General features: G+C 45.6%; 1 protein-coding gene across 1 annotated transcript; it reads right to left on the bottom strand.

The window, feature by feature from the left end:
- Positions 1-8,104: 8,104 nt before the first annotated feature.
- On the bottom strand, positions 8,105-12,045 carry NYX (nyctalopin). The gene has a single exon (XM_027534829.1). It carries the CDS (start codon positions 11,468-11,470, stop codon positions 10,058-10,060), a length of 1,413 nt encoding a protein of 470 aa, XP_027390630.1. The 5' UTR covers positions 11,471-12,045; the 3' UTR covers positions 8,105-10,057.
- Between the last annotated feature and the right edge of the window lie 4,707 nt (positions 12,046-16,752).

Here is a 16,752-nt window from a genome sequence, read left to right as displayed (position 1 = left end):
ACAAGGAAGTTACTAGCAAAGAGAGGATTGTGGCAAGGTCAAGCTCCTTTGGGAGATGGCAGGAATCCATCAGGCAGATTACCTCATTAGTGCTGACCTTCCAAACTGATTGGCTTAAGAGTCTACTCCTGGGAGAGGTTGAAACTGTATTTAAATTAGGTGTTAAGTCTTGGTTTGGTGACGTGGGTTTAGCCCAAGTGAATCCATTTTGGGCCCATTGTCTTTTTTTTAACAGCCCTAAGGATTATTTCAGCTTATTATTTTGAGAAATGCGGTGTAGGAGAAGCTCTGAAAACAGAAGCTACTCTTTTGTAAGAGGCATTTACACTTACAAGGAAAATCTTCGTTTGTAAGTGTGTCTCCCTCTCTTTACCAGAAAGAAAGACTAAATCACAAGAAACTCTTATCAATGAAGAAGGTGCCAACTTCAATCTACATAACAACTTTACCCTTGTTTACCATGATTTTCCTGGTGACCCCCCAGAACTGTCCCCCATGCCCAGCACACACACCTTCTTTCGTCTTTAACTGAAGATGGTATAGAAACTGGTTAGGCCACCTCAGGGAATTAGTCAGTTTTCCTGGATCTCTCCCAGATATACAGGAGATACACATGTTAATTAAAACTTGTAGGCTTTTTTTTTCTTTTGGCCGCATGGCATGGTATGTGGAACTTCCCTGACCAGGGATGGAACCCGAATCGCCTGCAGTGGAAGTGCAGAGTCTTAACCCTGGACCATCAGGGAAGTCCCTTTTCTCTGTTAATCCATCTTTTATTACAGGGGTCTCAGCTAAGAACTCAGGAGGGTAGAAGAAAAATTATTTTTCCTCCCCTACAACTTCCGTGGATCTTGATCATGAGAGAGACATAAACTTCTACCTTGTTTAAGCCACGAGTATTTGGAGGTTTCTGTTACTCACAGCTGAATCCAATCCTATTTGAGACTCAAAATGGTGATTCACATTTCCTTGGCTGGCTCAAGTGTTTCACAGCTAGTTCAACTCTCCAAGCCTCACAATAGCTCTTTGAGGTAAAAAGCTTTTTCCCGATGAGGAAATGGAAGCTTCGACACTCAGTGGTGAAGTGAGACAAGTGATGCTGGCTTTGTCTTTCCACAAGGCTGTGCCTGCAGTCACTGGATTAATCACAATGAGTCAGCCCTGTAATATCAGCCATGTGCCAGGGAAACCAGAAAGCACAAATTGTTCTTGGTCAGCCTTAACCTGAAATTAGTGATGTGCTGTGGTGGGTTCGTCCGTCTGGAAACCAGCTCCCGAACCAGAGGATGCTCGTTTAAAGGACCAAAACACATGCCAGGGAAACACGCAATGCCACTTCTCAGCTTCACAGAAAGACGCTTCAAAGCCCCAGGGGGAGTTTTTTGATGATGTTCTGCATAATGGACAGTGTTCTGTTTTGCTGAAGAACATATTTTAAACCAGAGAAAGCAAAAAATGGTCCGCAAAGAAATTTATTGGTGGGAGCCAGGGAAAACCAAAAATTGCAACCATGTTGTAGGGAAGCAAGCTACACTGCCCTGAATTGTGTCCCTTTGGCCTGAAGATTAATGTAGGTTATTTTTAAGGCCCCAAAGACTCAGGAAGGACCTTTGACCTGCCTCCTGCCTAAAAGGATTTAGGCAGTTAGAGGACCTGTTCCAGGAAAAGAGCTATCACCATAGATAACTACAGTACGAACTAGTGAGTAGACAGGAACATAGGGAAGTCTATTAAAATTAGTGAGTCTTCACTGTCTGTGCATGGCTCAGCAAACATTTATTTACCAAACATTTGTTTTTCCATCTTTTGTGAATTGCCTGCCCCGCCTCCACTGCCTGTGAAGTCCCAAACTACTACGCCTAATATCCTCTTTTGACTTTCTTCCTCCCCGACAATGTCAAGTCAAAGAACTCCTTAGCTTTGTAAATCCCAAGAATTTTTCTCTTCCTAAAAGTTTTATAGTTTTGGATTTTACATTTAATTCCAAGATTCATTTTGAGTTAATGTTTGATTAAGGTGTGAGGCTTAAGTCTAGTTTCATTTTTTTGCACATGAATGTTCAATTGCTCCAGCACCATTTGTTGACAAGGCAATCCTTCCTCCATTGAAATGCTTTTGCACTTTTGTGAAAAAGGAGCTGAGGACTTCCCTGGTGGTACAGTGGATAGGAATCCGCCTGCCAATGCAGGGGACATGGGTTCCATCCCTGGTCCAGGGAGATTCCACATGCCATGGAGCAACTGAGCCCATGAGCCACAACTACTGAGCCTGTGCTCTAAAGCCCTTGAGCTGCAACTACTGAAAGCTGTGAGCCTAGAGTCTGTGCTCTGCAATGAGAGAAGCCACTGCAACTAGAAAAGAGTAGGCTTGCCTCAACTAGAGAAAGCAAGCACGCAGCAACAAAGATCCAGAGTAGTCAAAAATAAAGAAGAAAAAACAGGATGGGGAACTGAGAAAAATCCAAATCAAAAGAGGATTAATAGGAAAAAAACAAGCTGAACCTATTTGTGTGGGTACATTTCTGGGTTCTCCGTTCTGTTCATTGATCAATGTTTCTATGCGCCTATCTCTGACAATATCACACTGTCTTGATTAGTGTAGCTATACAGTAAGACTTAAGTCTTCACATAGAGTGATTCCTCCCCCTTTACCATCTTCTGTCAGGATTAGCTTAACTATTCTATGGCCTCTGTCTTTCTGTATAAACTTTAAAGATGCTTGTCTTAAGTCTACCAAGGACTTTGCTGAGATTGATAGAAATCTCATTACTCTGTAGGAGGGCAAAATTTGCTGCCCCAAAATGTGTCTCTCTGGCATAAGGATTATTTTAGGATGATTATTTTTTAAGAAACAGTAGACCTGGGAGGTACTCTGAAACCCAAGCAGAAGTTACATTTTTGTAAGAGACCTTTACTGTAGAAGGGAAATCTCCTTTAAGGGTGTCTCCTACACAGTACCAGGAAGAGGTGGATAACCTTACCTCTAGAAACTCTTATCAATGGAGAAGGTAAGGACTTAAACCTACACAACCACTTTACCTTTGTCTCACTGTGCTTTTCCTGGTCACCTCCACAACTGATGTCCCCCAGCACCAACATCCTCTTTTGTCTTTAGCTGAAGATGGTATTTAAGGTGAGGGCTTTGGCCATTTTGGTGAGTTATTCAGTTCTCTGGGGTCTCTCCCATGTATACATGTTTGCCAAACATTTGTTTGATTTTCTGCCATTAATCTATTTCTAGTGTACTGTTCATCTCTGTTTGTTTGTTCTTTAGTTCTTCTAGGTCTTTGGTAAACATTTCTTGCATCTTCTCCATTCTTTTTCCGAGATCCTGGATCATCTTCACTATCATTATTCTGAATTCTTTTTCTGGAGAACTGATACCTTTAAATGTTGACTCTTCCAATCCATGAACAGTGTGTCTTGTTTAGATCTTTGGTCCTTTCATCAGCATTTCATAGAGAGGCTGTATATGTTTTGTTACATGTATATGTTAAGCATTTGGAGTGATTGTAAATGGTATTTGTTTTTAATTTCTGTTTCTATGTGTTCATTGCTTATGGGGACTTCCCTGGCAGTCCAATGGTTAAGACTCTGTGCTTCCACTGCAGGGGCCACAGGTTTGATCCTTGGTCAGGGAACTAAGATCCCATATGCCACTCGGTGTGGCCAAAAAAAAAAAGAAAAAGAAATATGAATGATTTTTGTGTATTGATCTTGTTCCCTGTGATCTTACTGAATATACTTTTTACTTCTACGAATTTGGGATATATTATTTGGAATTTGCTATGTAGAAAATTATATCATTTGCAAATAAGGCCAGTTTTATTTCTTTCAAATATGTAGGTCTTTTATTTCTTTTTCTTAACTCATGACTCTAGCTAGAATTTCCAGTATTATGGTGAATAGAAGTGGTGAGAGTGGACATCCTCCCTGTGTTGCTGACTTTATGGGAAAACATTCAGTCCTTCACCAGTAAGTATGATATTAGCTACAGATTTCTTCTAAATGCTTCTTTCTCAAGTTCAGACCATTCTCCTCTATTTCTAACTTGCTGAGGGTTTTTATCATGAATGGGTATTGGATTTTTGCCAAATGCTTTTTCTGTACCAACTAGCATGATTATATGATTTTCTTCAGTTTGTTGATATGTTAGATTACATTGATTTTCAAAGATTCAGGCAGCCTTACACACCTGGAGTAAATTCCACTTGGTCATGGCATACAATTCTTTTGGAATCTTTTTTTTAAGTCATTTCCTCTGAACTTCAATGATTAGCTCCAGAAGAGAAAAATTTCCACAGGTGAAAAATGTCACATCAAATCTAGAGGCAGGGGAGTTTACTGTGGGTTTGGAGCATAGAGATCTGGATTCAAAACTTTTGCAAGTTACTTATAACATTATCTAAACCTTAGTTTCTAAATACATCTGTAAAATGGGGATAAGAATGCCTGAATGAGAGAATTTTATGATCAGACACTGACTCTGACACATAATAGATAGTCAATAATGGTAGCCATTTGAACTCCACAGCAACAAGCATTTGGAATAGAATTAGAAACAACATATAAAGGCAGTTATATAGAATATTAGGACTAGGACATTGAGGTAACATCGCAGGATTTCCCTAAATGATCATGATCTCAATCTTTTACCCTTGAGGTTGTTTTTCATCTTATTGGATGCTTTAATAATAGATATCACTGTGAGACACCAAGAGGGTCCTTCAAAGACATTCACATTATTAGTTATTAACTTATTAAATGAAACAACCATTAGCGCTCTGTGGGCCTCTACAGATCCTCACTGCAGGAGCCGCACACCCATTAGCCACCTGGTTTGCACATTCCACTTCCCCCTGCCCCTTCAAGTCCATCAAAGAGCACCTCAATTCTACCTTCTAATTGCCCAGGTGCTCTTCGAAATGCCCAATCTTGCTTCTTTTGATCTAACTAAGTCTTTAAACAGGGAATAAATAAGGCTAGTCTACTTTTTAGTGATGACACAAGAAAATAAATTGGCTGAGAAAATTAATCAACAAAATAGTCCTGGGCTTTACTTTCAACCCCATGCTCTTTGCAAATATATAAGGAATCAAAGTGATCTATGACAGTGGCTTTCAAATATTCACGATTGTGTCCCCCAATGAGAGTACATTTTTATACTGGGCTCCAGTATACACATACACATATATAACTGAAGCAAAAATTTAATGAAATAATGCCTTTCTTAATATCTGTGATGCTTGCTGAAATTTCCCCAAATACCTTGTCACTATTATTTTTTCTAATATTTACTTATTTGGCTGTGTTGGGTCTTAGTTGCTGCACTCAGGGTGTTTGTTACATAATACGGGATCTTTCCTCGTGGTACACAGATTCTCTAGTTGTGGCGCTCAGGATCAGTAGTTGCCCTGCAGCATGTGGGATCTTGGTTCCCTCACCCTTAGTTCCCACAACCCCTGCATTGCAAGGCAGATTCTTAACCACTAGACCAACAGGGAAGTTCCATGTCACTATTATTTTTAATGCTGGTTGCCACTACCAATGCCATGACCCACTAATGGATCGTGAGCGAGCCACAAGTGGGCCTCGGCCTCAAGGTCATATATTGCAGACAGAACTCCCACTAGGCCACTGGGAACCACAGTGGTGGCCCTCCATGGGCCTCCCTGCAGGTTGGTGTTTCACTCAGTCTGGTTGTGAACAAAAACTCTTTTTCTCCTCTCAGGAGCACAGTAGTAAAAGTCAGCAACATTTCAAGGGAACTCCCTTGAAAAGTGCAAATGTTTGTCTAAGTGCTTCTAAATTTTCTGTTCCTGGAACACAAATAGAAGGAACATAAGCAACATTCATTCAGCCACTGAAGTCGGCCAGGCTCACTGTGGAGGGGCCGTGTTTCACTCCAGCTTTGTACCCCAGGCCTCAGGTAGACATACACCCAAGAGCTCTAAGACGAGAGGTTGCCTGTGACTCCTCCAATCAGTTCATCCCCCGTGACTGCGTGCATGCGTGGAGGGCAGGGAGCGGAGATCGAGTTGCTACTGACGCTTAAAACATGAAAATGCCTCTGGGATAATCTTCCTCTGCTCTATGAAGCTATGGGGCCAAGTGCAAATGGAAAGCCAGGACGCACTCCTTGCTCTTGGGGGAAACCTGAACAATCTCAGAGCAGGAAATGAAGGGTCCTGTTTGATAACAGAAAAAGGGAGTATCTTTCAAGATAAAAGAAACTTTGGTTATACATGTAACACTTTAAAAGGAGGGCGATTTCTGTAGTTTTCTCTCAGCTGTGTCACCCCATCTCCCCAATGTTGGTGTTCTTTGGAGAGAAATATGACTTTATTTTGTGCAACTTTTGGGGACTTCCCTGGTGGTCCAGTGGTTAAGACTCCGTGCTTCCATGGCAGGAGGCATGGGTTCCATTCCTGGTTGGGGAAGTAAAAACTCATGTCCCACATGCCATGTGTCATGGCCAAGAAAGAAAAAATACTTGCGGTATTTTGTGCAAGTTTAGGCTAACTGGTGTTCCCAGAAGCGTTTGTTCATTTGGAACTCTGAGCAGCAGTTTTCAGGACCTATGGAGCTGGGATAAGGAAGGGACTGCCCAGCAAGTAGGCAGGCAGGCTGAGGATCGAACTTGACTGACCCCTTTGGCTCTGATGGACCCCTGGAAATTCCAAAGATCAAACTTCTGGAGGTTTTAATACTGGCATGGAAAACATTTGTTTAAGGGGTAAATATGAACCTCCTGTCTATATTTTCTCTCCCCTTTCTTGAAAGAACCAATACAGTGAGGCCACAGCATTCCTATAGGCTAAAGTAAACACTGTCTTCAAAGCCTAGTGAGGGTGCTGGAAGGAGAGAAAGCCTGGGGCTAGTGACTCACTCACCAGATTGCCCCCTCAAGCCTCTATTTCTTCTGACAATTCTGAGCAGTCCAGACTTGATTCTATCAGGGGAGCTGCCTGGAGTCTCTACTGCTTTGGAGCATTGCCAGTGTTCACCAATATTCCCAGTTCTCCCCTTCCTTCTGGGCACATGGAGAAACCATACTTTCCTGCCTTGCTAAAGTGCAGTCGTGTGACATTTTTGGCCAGTAAAAAGTGAGAAACAACAGGTGTCACATCTGGGTGGAAGCATTTTGGAGCAATGATTCTCCCAAGCTTGCTTTCTCCATTGCAGCAAATCCCAGGGCCCGAGTGGCAGATCCTTCCTCAGCCTTGGTTCCTGAATGGCTACAAGGCACAGAGCCCCCCTAATAAGTCCATGTTGGACATGTAGCATGACCAAGAAATAACCCTCAGTCAGCCACCAAGGCTGGAGGTTGTTTGTTACCATAGCATAACGTGGTCCATCCTGACGGGCACATGGATTTGCTTAGCATAACCCACAGGACCTTAACTTTTCTCAAGGTACTAATTAGCCAATGATGGGGTAAGAAACTTACTGAACTCCAAACTGGGAACTCTCCACTCTCCTTTCTCTCATGAGAGCTCATAATGGCCACAATTCGCTGGGAACTCGTTCCAGGCAGCTCTGGATCTGTTTGGCAGTAAGGAACTCCCACGTTCCCAGAATTCTACTGGGCTGGGTAGCTCTATAAAAATCTGTTCCCTGGAGGCTATTTCAGCACTTATACTTGTTTAGAAACATTCAGCCAAACAAATGTTCATTAAACAGCTCACCACCTCACCACCAGGCAGAATTGGAGCAGCATTTTGAAGCTGACTCTCAAGAACCCACTCCAAATGAAAGGATGGACATTCCTCCCAGGGCAGCACCTTGTTCCTCAGAAACGCAGGCTGCTGTGGATGCACATGGTTACCCAATGCAGAGATCTCGCCTCCAGGATTCTCATGATCCTCATTCAGTTACCATGGCCACAACACACGGTTTGAACAAACAACATTTCTGACCTCATCTGGTTCTCACATTCGAAAAGTAAGACATTTGGAGAACGAATTTATTTTGAAACCTTAAAAATCAACTGATGAATTAAGAATTTTGAGTACTGTGATCAAATGAATACAAGCCATGACCTAGGAACCTCATTTTCCACCCGCATGAAAAATGACTGCCTAAAAAATCATTTTGACAACTGCTGAAATGTCTATATAGTTTCTATTTTAAATAATAGTATTCTACCAGTGATAAAGTTCGTGACTGTGATAGTGCCACTGTGGATAAGAGAAAGTCCTTGTTCTTAGGAAATACACATTGAGGTATGTATAGGTAAAGAGGCATGATGTTTACAACTAACTCAAACTGTTTGTGAGAAATGATAATAACAAAGAGACAAAACAAATACAATACAATGTTAGCAAATGAGAAACCTAGGTGAAAGGCCGAAGTGTTCATTCTATTATTCTTGCAACTTTTCTGTAGGTTTGAGAGTTTTCCAAAGAAAACATTTAAAAAGAACCATGTATGTTCCAGATTAGTGACTTTCAAACTTTTTTAACAATAAACCACAATATAAATTGTATGCAGCAATCCAGACACACACACACATATATAAAATCTGAACAAATGCATACAGATTAAATTAAAAATTCCACAAAATAACACTTATTACACATGATGTTCTGTGACTTTTGGTGATACCTTTTTTTTTAATGCCAGCTGAGACCCATTGAGCTGATGACCGCTAACGGTCATAATCCATCGGAACACTCCTGCCCTCAGTGGTGCTTTCTGCAACATTTCTAATACCTAGTGTTACCTGGAGACACAGAAGAAGCACTATGCCCTTGAAGAACACAGCTCTGTGCACCCTGAATCCACGTGGGCTTTGAAAACTCAGCCCTTCAAATACAGAGAGAGGACATTAAGATTAGAGACTGCCAGAGTGTCACAAAGGCAGTCATCATTACACATGTGTGGAGGATGACTTGAGCACATACACAGAGACACACAGCCCCTGCTCTGGCATTCTGGCCTGGGAGCTTACAGTTGGCCACCTTGCACCCTGGAAAATCTCTCAGCACCCCTTGCCCAGCTACTGGCTGCCACCTTTTCTCCTAGCCCCGAAGTGCGAAGTTCATGATAATTCCCACACCTAATGGGATCGTCTAAGCTGGAGACTCCCTGCTCCGCTAATATAGCATCTCTTGTGTCTTTCCAAAACACAAAGCAAAGAGGACTTTGTGGCCTCCTCCGGAGAGTAACAATGCATGTTTGCACACAAAAGACCCTTGAAAAGTCCTGCAGAAGAGAAACCTGTTTAATCTTTTTTTTTTTAACCTTAAGATTTTATAAATATATTTGTCCACAGACAATACCCCTCCTCTTTTTTCCCCTACCCTGCCCTAAAGTTCTTTTGAAGCTAAGGCCACCCCTGGGAATAAGTGCAGAGTAAGTGAAATGAATCTTTGTTTTAAACACCTCCTGACACATCTGGGACCACAGGAACCACCTCCACTACCTTGGGTCTAAGTCCCCTTCCCACTGGCCTTCTGTCCTACCCATCTTCCTGGACTCTAGTGTCCCCAGGCTCCTGGAGGAGGGGGAGGAGGGTTGTACTAGAAAACAAAGGGATTGGACTTAATGGTTGCCCCGCCAGGAGAATTGGCACAATTTATAGTACTTAGCGAATGGATTAACTGGCGTGCTGCAGTCCATGGGGTCGCAAAGAGTCGGACACGACTGAGCGACTGAACTGAACTGAATGGATTAACTCTAATTCAGGCATGCAGACCCAGTTTCCTAGAAGATGCGGGTGGGGAGGGGCAGGGATGGAGTTCTGGAGCCACAGAAACTTCCAATTCCTAGTCTTCTCACCAGAGGGCACCTGTTCATTGTTGCTTCTCTTTTTCAACTGATGCTCATGTGACAAGAGCAGAAATCCATAAACCCCACCCTCACGCACAGAGTATTTCCCAAGGTCCTCCTCTTCCCAGGTCACCTCTGATGGCAGACTGGTCCTTCCATCCTTCGCTGAAACTTTCACTCCCTGCCCCCATCCTGTGCCCCTCTCCCCACCAACCACCATCCAGCCCAGTTAACAACCTCCCCTCTGCCCCGCCAAGGCAGTCTGGGCCACCCTGGTGTGGCAGTCAGTCCCTCTGGAGGACAAACAGCACGTGCTGAGCCACGCTGAGCAGGAGACCAGAGCCCACGAGAAACGGGGTCTTGTAGCCCGAGCCGCCTACCCCGAGAGAGGGAAAGCTGTCGGACAGCGAGGTGTTGACCGGCCCCTCCTTGGTGGTATTGGCCGCCTCCGCCACCGGGGCCCTCGGGGCCAACAGCTTGGAGAGGAGGCTGCTGAACCTGCTCACTGTGGTGGCCGCCGGCTCTGGGGATGGGCCAGGACTAGAAGCCGTGAGGTTCAGCTCATCAGGGTCCACACAGAAGCCTTCGGAGGAGCGCCCGAAGGCCACCTGGCGGAGGTCGAGGCCAGCCACCGAGCCCGGAGAGGCGCAGGGCACGTCGGCGGTGCGCCCAAAGCTCTCCATCCAGTCCCGCAGCCACTCCAGGCGGCAGTCGCAGCGCCACGGGTTGCGGAAGAGAAAGAGACGGCCCAGGAAGAAGCCGGGCTGGAAGGCGGCCCAGGCAAGCACAGTAAGGTGATTGCCGTTGAGATGCAGGGCCAGGAGGCCCGAGAGGTTCTGGAAGGCGCCCTCCTCCACGAAGGCGATGCGGTTGCGGTCCAGGTAGAGCAGCTCGAGCTCGGCCAGCTCGGCAAACCAGGCGCGCACCACGCGGCCCAGCGCGTTGCCGCCCAGGTTGAGCGTGCGCAGGCGGCGGAGGCCGAGGAAGGCATCTGCCGGCAGCGCAGCCAGCAAGTTGTCGTTGAGCAGCAGGTGTTCCAGGGCGCTGCAGTCGCGGAAGGCGCCGCCGTGCACGGCGCGCACGCGGTTGCCCTGCAGGCTGAGCGAGCGCAGGCGGCGCAGGCCCAGCAGCGAGCTGGAGGCCACGGCCTCGATGCGGCTGCGCTCCAGGTGCGCATGCGTCAGGTTGGCCAGGCCGCGCAGCGCGCCGGGCACGCGGCGGAACAGGTTGTCGAAGGCGGCGAGCTCGCGCAGGGCGGGCAGCTCGGCCAGAAGGCGCTCGGGCACGCTGAAGAGGCGGCAGACTGTCAGGTCGAGGCGGCGCAGGCGGCCGAGAGCGGTGAAGGTGCGCGCGTGCAGGTAGCGCAGGTCGCCGTTGTGCGCCAGGCTCAGCTCGGCCAGGCGCGGCAGGCCCTTGAAGGCGCCGGGCGTGATGAAGGACAGGTTGTTGTGGCGCAGGGACAGGCGGCGCAGCGATGGCAGCGTGCCAAAGGCCCGCTCGCCCAGGAAGCGCAGGCCGTTGCGGTCCAGGTCGATGGAGGCCGCCTCGCACGGGAACTCGGCCGGCACCCGCAGGAGGCCCGCGCGGTCGCAGCGCACGGAGCAGCGGCGCTCCACGCTGCTGCAGACGCAGGCGGCCGGGCAGGCGTTCACGCAGGTGTCCTCGGCAGCCCAGGTGCTGGGCAGGCCGAGGACCATCGCTGATGGGGACGGGGCGGGGAGGGAGGAGAAAAGACAGAAAAGGCAGCTGTCAGCCACAGGATCTCCCCAGGTTGGATTCTATCCCTCCGCGTGGCGGGATGCAGCCATCCACCAAGTTCTCAAACGTCCCGCGCGGCACTCGTTCCACCTTCCAGACCTTACTCAGGTTTTCCCACCCATCATGTCCTTTCCCTTGGCTTTCCAGTTCTGTTCATCAGCAAAACTCAACTGGAATCCGGCACCTGACCCCACCCTAACTACTCTTTCTCCTGCCTGTATGATCGCTTGTGTTCTCCTAGAATGGGGCCCAGAAGGCTCGTTGTCTGCATGCATAGACGGACCTGAACAGCATCACTGTGGCCTCTGCTCTAGTCTTGTGCTGCACAGTCCCTAGCCCCTAGCCACACTTGGCTGTTGAACATTTGAAATGTGACTAGCCCGAACTGAGGTGTGCTCAAAGTGAAAAATACACACCAGATCCCAAAGACTTAGTAGCAAAAGAAGGTATTTTAAACATTATTTTTCCTTTTTGGCCTGGGAGACATGCAGGATCTCTGTTCCCTGACCAAGGACTGATCTGTGCTCCCTGCAACTGGAAGCATGGAGTCTTAACCACTAGACCACTAGAGAAATCCAAAAAAAATTATTTTAAATATCTCATCAATTTTTATATTGGTTACATGTTAAAATGATATTTTAGATATATTGGCTTAGCTAAAATATTAAAATCAATAGCAGTGGTTTCTTTTTACCTTTTTTATTGGCCTGCTTATAGAGAATTAATGGCAACCCACTCCAGTATTCTTGCCTGGAGAATCCCATGAGTGGAGGAGCCTGGTGGGTTACAGTCCACTGGATCGCAAGGAGTCGGACACGACTGAGCGACTTCACTTTCACTTTCTTTCACTTTCAGAGAATTTAAACATGTGTGGCTTGCATTATATTTCTATTGGTGCTGCTATAGTCCCTCCCACCATAAGAATTCAATTCCTGAAAACCCCTACTGAGTAAATTAAGCCTCATGAAGAAGAGAGAATTAGGGACTTCCCTGGTGTTCCTCATGATGTACTCTGCATATAAGTTAAATAAGCAGGGTAACAATATACAGTCTTGACGTACTCCTTTCCCTATTTAGAACCAGTCTGTTGTTCCATGTCCAGTTCTAACTGTTGCTTCATGACCTGCATATAGGTTTCTCAAGAGGCAGGTCAGGTGGTCTGGTATTCCCAACTCTTTCAGAATTTTCCACAGTTTATTGTGACGCACACAGTCAAAGGCTTTGGCATAGTCAATAAAGCAGAAGTTCTGGATGTTTTTCTGGAACTCTCTTGCTTTTTCCATGATCCAGCGGATGTTGGCAATTTGATCTCTGGTTCCTCTGCCTTTTCTAAAACCAGCTTGAACATCTGGAAGTTCACAGTTCATGTACTGTTGAAGCCTGGCTTTGAGAATTTTGAGCATTACTCTACTAGCGTGTGAGATGAGTACCATTGTGCATCATGAGAAATGCTGGGCTGGAAGAAGCACAAGCTGGAATCAAGATTGCTGGGAGAAATATCAATAACCTCAGATATGCAGATGACACCACCCTTATGGCAGAAAGTGAAGATGAACTAAAAAGCCTCTTGATGAAAGTAAAAAGAGGAGAGTGAAAAAGTTGGCTTAAAGCTCAACATTCAGAAAACGAAGATCATGGCATCTGGTCCCATCACTTCATGGGAAATAGATGGGGAAACAGTGGAAACAGTGTCAGACTTTATTTTGGGGGGCTCCAAAATCACTTCAGATGGTGACTGCAGCCATGAAATTAAAAGACGCTTACTCCTTGGAAGGAAAGTTATGACCAACCTAGATAGCATATTGAAAAGCAGAGACCTTACTTTGCCAACAAAGCTCCGTCTAGTCAAGGCTATGGTTTTTTCCAGTGGTCATGTATGGATGTGAGAGTTGGACTGTGAAGAAAGATGAGTGCTGAAGAATTGATGCTTTTGAGCTGTGGTGTTGGAGAAGACTCTTGAGAATCCCTTGGACTGCAAGGAGATCCAACCAGTCCATTCTAAAGGAGATCAGCCCTGGGTGTTCTTTGGAAGGAATGATGCTAACACTGAAACTCCAGTACTTTGGCCACCTCATGTGAAGAGTTGACTCATTGGAAAAGACTCGATGCTGGGAGGGATTGGGGGCAGGAGGAAAAGGGGACGACAGAGGATGAGATGGCTGGATGGCATCACCAACTCGATGGACGTGAGTCTGAGTGAACTCCGGGAGTTGGTGATGGACAGGGAGGCCTGTGCTGTGATTCATGGGGTCGCAAAGAGTCGGACACAACTGAGCGACTGAACTGAACTGGTCTTCCTACTGCAGGGGGCATGGGTTTGATCCCTGTTGGGGGAACTAAGATCCCACATGTGATACAGCAAGGTCAAAAAATGGGGGTGGACAATTAGGGAATAGATTGGGAAAACCTATCAATCTTTTTCTCTAACGGTCACTATACATAAGCCATAATGACAGTACACTAAATAAATTATCATCTCACACATCTCAAAAAGTACTTATGGACACTGTGTGGTTAACTTCCATTCACCAGCCTTTGTTCTCTAGAGCCTTTTTTGCACATTACAGGAAAGGACTGGTGCTTATAAATTAATTTTGTTCTGAGCATTTGAATGGAAGATCAGCTACAGACTTCCAAAGCCCTCCAGGTGGCTCGCCCCCTGCAGGAAAGCAGAGTGGCATGGCCTGCTTCCGTGTGGTAGCCAGAAGTCCCAAGCCTCATCTTGAGTTCCAGGGGAAAAGGCAGCATGGAGAATGCACAAGTTTTATTCTCTGGACAGGACCAGCTGGCAAGTGAGCTCTGCTCCACCTGAAATTCTTGCAAGAGGAACAAAGGTACCCAGATGTAAAACCTGACCACTGTTATTCAGAATTTCTACCTGTCCTCAGCAGCATTCCCCAATTCCTAGCAAACACCCTGACTTACCACGAAGTCTCTGCCACTGTGTACACATTACCCTGCTTTGCCTAACCAAGCCTTTGTGGGAACCTGAAGGCGTGGCCACAGAAGGAGTGTGTTGATATGCTTGCTGCTGGCTCTGTAGCTTTGCTTAGCTTCCAGCTGTCTTTTCAGTACATCTGTTATGGACACTCATGTTTTTCTCAGCTGCCAGGAAGGGGATTCAGCCCTGTGAGACTTGGCTAGAGAACACTCAGCCCTTTGAGCAGCCCTTGAGTTGTACCCTGTAGCTAGTTCAACATTCTAATTTTCCAGAGACTTCGCTTTCCCTTCTCCCAAAGAAGTGTGAACTAGACACCAAGGTTCCAGCAAGGTTCTTGGACCCTGTGCTGGACTTGGCTGTAAATAGGGCAGCAGCTGGGCGGGACAGACACCCTGTTAGAGAGACAGGGCCAAGAATATAACCCTAACTCCAGGCGTTGGCTGGACAGAGGCCGAACCTTTTTCTATTAACTCTTCCAACTGGGTCAAGCAGAGGCATCAGGTTTCCTTACAAAGAGTCCTTCATTCTACTCTCTTCTCCTTTCTAATTAAGGGAAGTGCACTCTCAACCATATGACTCATGTTTCTACTCCACAATAGATAATATTGTTCCAAGCGCACTGTATGGCTCAGTAAATATTTGCAGAATTAAATGGAATTGATGCCTTCCTCTGTAACAATTCCTGCTTGGGAATGTCATTTATTTTTAAAACTTTGTCAAAGAATTCATTGGATTATGACAGACAGGATATATTCCATTTGTTTGTATAACACAAGAGATCAAATTTTTGGCTGTTTCGCTGCCAGTTTTTTTTTTTTTTTTAATACATGCAAAAGGTGGAGGTGAAGCATTTTATTATATATCCTTTTTACCTTGTATATTTTGAGCCATGTGAATGTATTACCTATTTCACAAAATTAAAAAAAATTTTTTTTAACTTTAAACACTCAAGATGTTGTCACTATTAAAGACCTGTTTTCAACCTCTGAAACTTTGATAGCCATTATGAACAATAACTGATTTACTGGATTATTTAGTGAAGTTTAAACTAAATCAAGTAAATTCTTAGACAACCAAACTCCAGTATGGGTTTACCCAACATGAAGGCTAAGTGTATTCCTAGTGATCCAGAAAAACAAGGCACCAAAACAAAACTTTATAAAATAGTAACATAGGGACTTCTGATGGTCCAATGGTAAAGACCCTATGCTTCCACTACTGGGGGCTTGGGTTTGATCCCTGGTTAGGGAACTAAGATCCCCGTATGATGCACAGTGCAGCCAATAAATTAATTATTAAAAATAATAGCCAATGCAGGAGATGTGGGTTCTGTCCCTAGGTTGGGAAGATCCCTGGAGGAGGAAATGGCAACCTGATCCAGTTTTCTTGCCTAGAGAATCCCATGGACAGAGGAGCCTGGCAGCCCACAGGCCATGGGGTCTCAAAAGAATCAGAAACAACTTAGCAACTAAACAACAACAACAAAAATAGTAACATAGTTGGGCAAATTCTGCTTGCAATAATGGCAGGGTAGGCAATGGCACCCCAACCCAGGACTCTTGCCTGGAAAATCCCATGGACGGAAGAGCCTGGTAGGCTGCAGTCCATGGGGTTGCGAAGAGACGGACACGACTGAGCGACTTCACTTTCACTTTTCACTTTCATGCATTGGAGGAGGAAATGGCAACCCACTCCAGTGTTCTTGCCTGGAGAATCCCAGGGATGGGGGAGCCTGGTGGGCTGCCGTCTCAGGGGTCCCATAGAGTTGGACACGACTGAAGCGACTTAGCAGCAGCAGCAGCAGCAACTTGTATCAGACTAACATTCCTGCTGATTGCTAGTGTCAACTCTGGAAAAATATTTTTAAGAAATCATTTGAAATGGAAATCAACTATACTTGAATGGAAAAAGAAAAATCATTTGAAGGCACTTTTGGAAACAAACAGGTGGCCAGAGGAGATAGGACCCTTAAATGAATAGAAGCAAAGTGGGTGAGAGGCACATCTAACTGGCTTTTCCTCTCAGGGCATTTTCAAGTCCACCCTGCACATGGGCATGCATGCTAAGTCACTTCAGTCGTGTCCAACTCTTTGTGACACTATGGAAAACCCACCAGGCTCCTCTGTCCATGGATTCTCCAGGCAAGAATATCAAAGTGGGTTGCCATGCCCTCCTCCAGGGGATCTTCCCAACCCAGGGATCGAACCCTCACCTCTTATGTCTCCTGCATTCACAGGCAGGTTCTTTACCACTAGCGCCACTTGGTAAGTCTACTTGCTT

The sequence above is a fragment of the Bos indicus x Bos taurus genome, chromosome X (genome assembly GCF_003369695.1).
Source record: "Bos indicus x Bos taurus breed Angus x Brahman F1 hybrid chromosome X, Bos_hybrid_MaternalHap_v2.0, whole genome shotgun sequence".
Taxonomy (NCBI): Eukaryota; Metazoa; Chordata; class Mammalia; order Artiodactyla; family Bovidae; genus Bos; species Bos indicus x Bos taurus.
Note: the sequence above shows the minus strand (reverse complement) of the source record. Positions and strands in the feature narration are given on the sequence as shown.

Excerpts from the sequence above, each read along its gene's own strand:
- NYX (XM_027534829.1), bottom strand. The coding sequence starts at position 11,470 with ATGGTCCTCGGCCTGCCCAGCACCTGGGCTGCCGAGGACACCTGCGTG.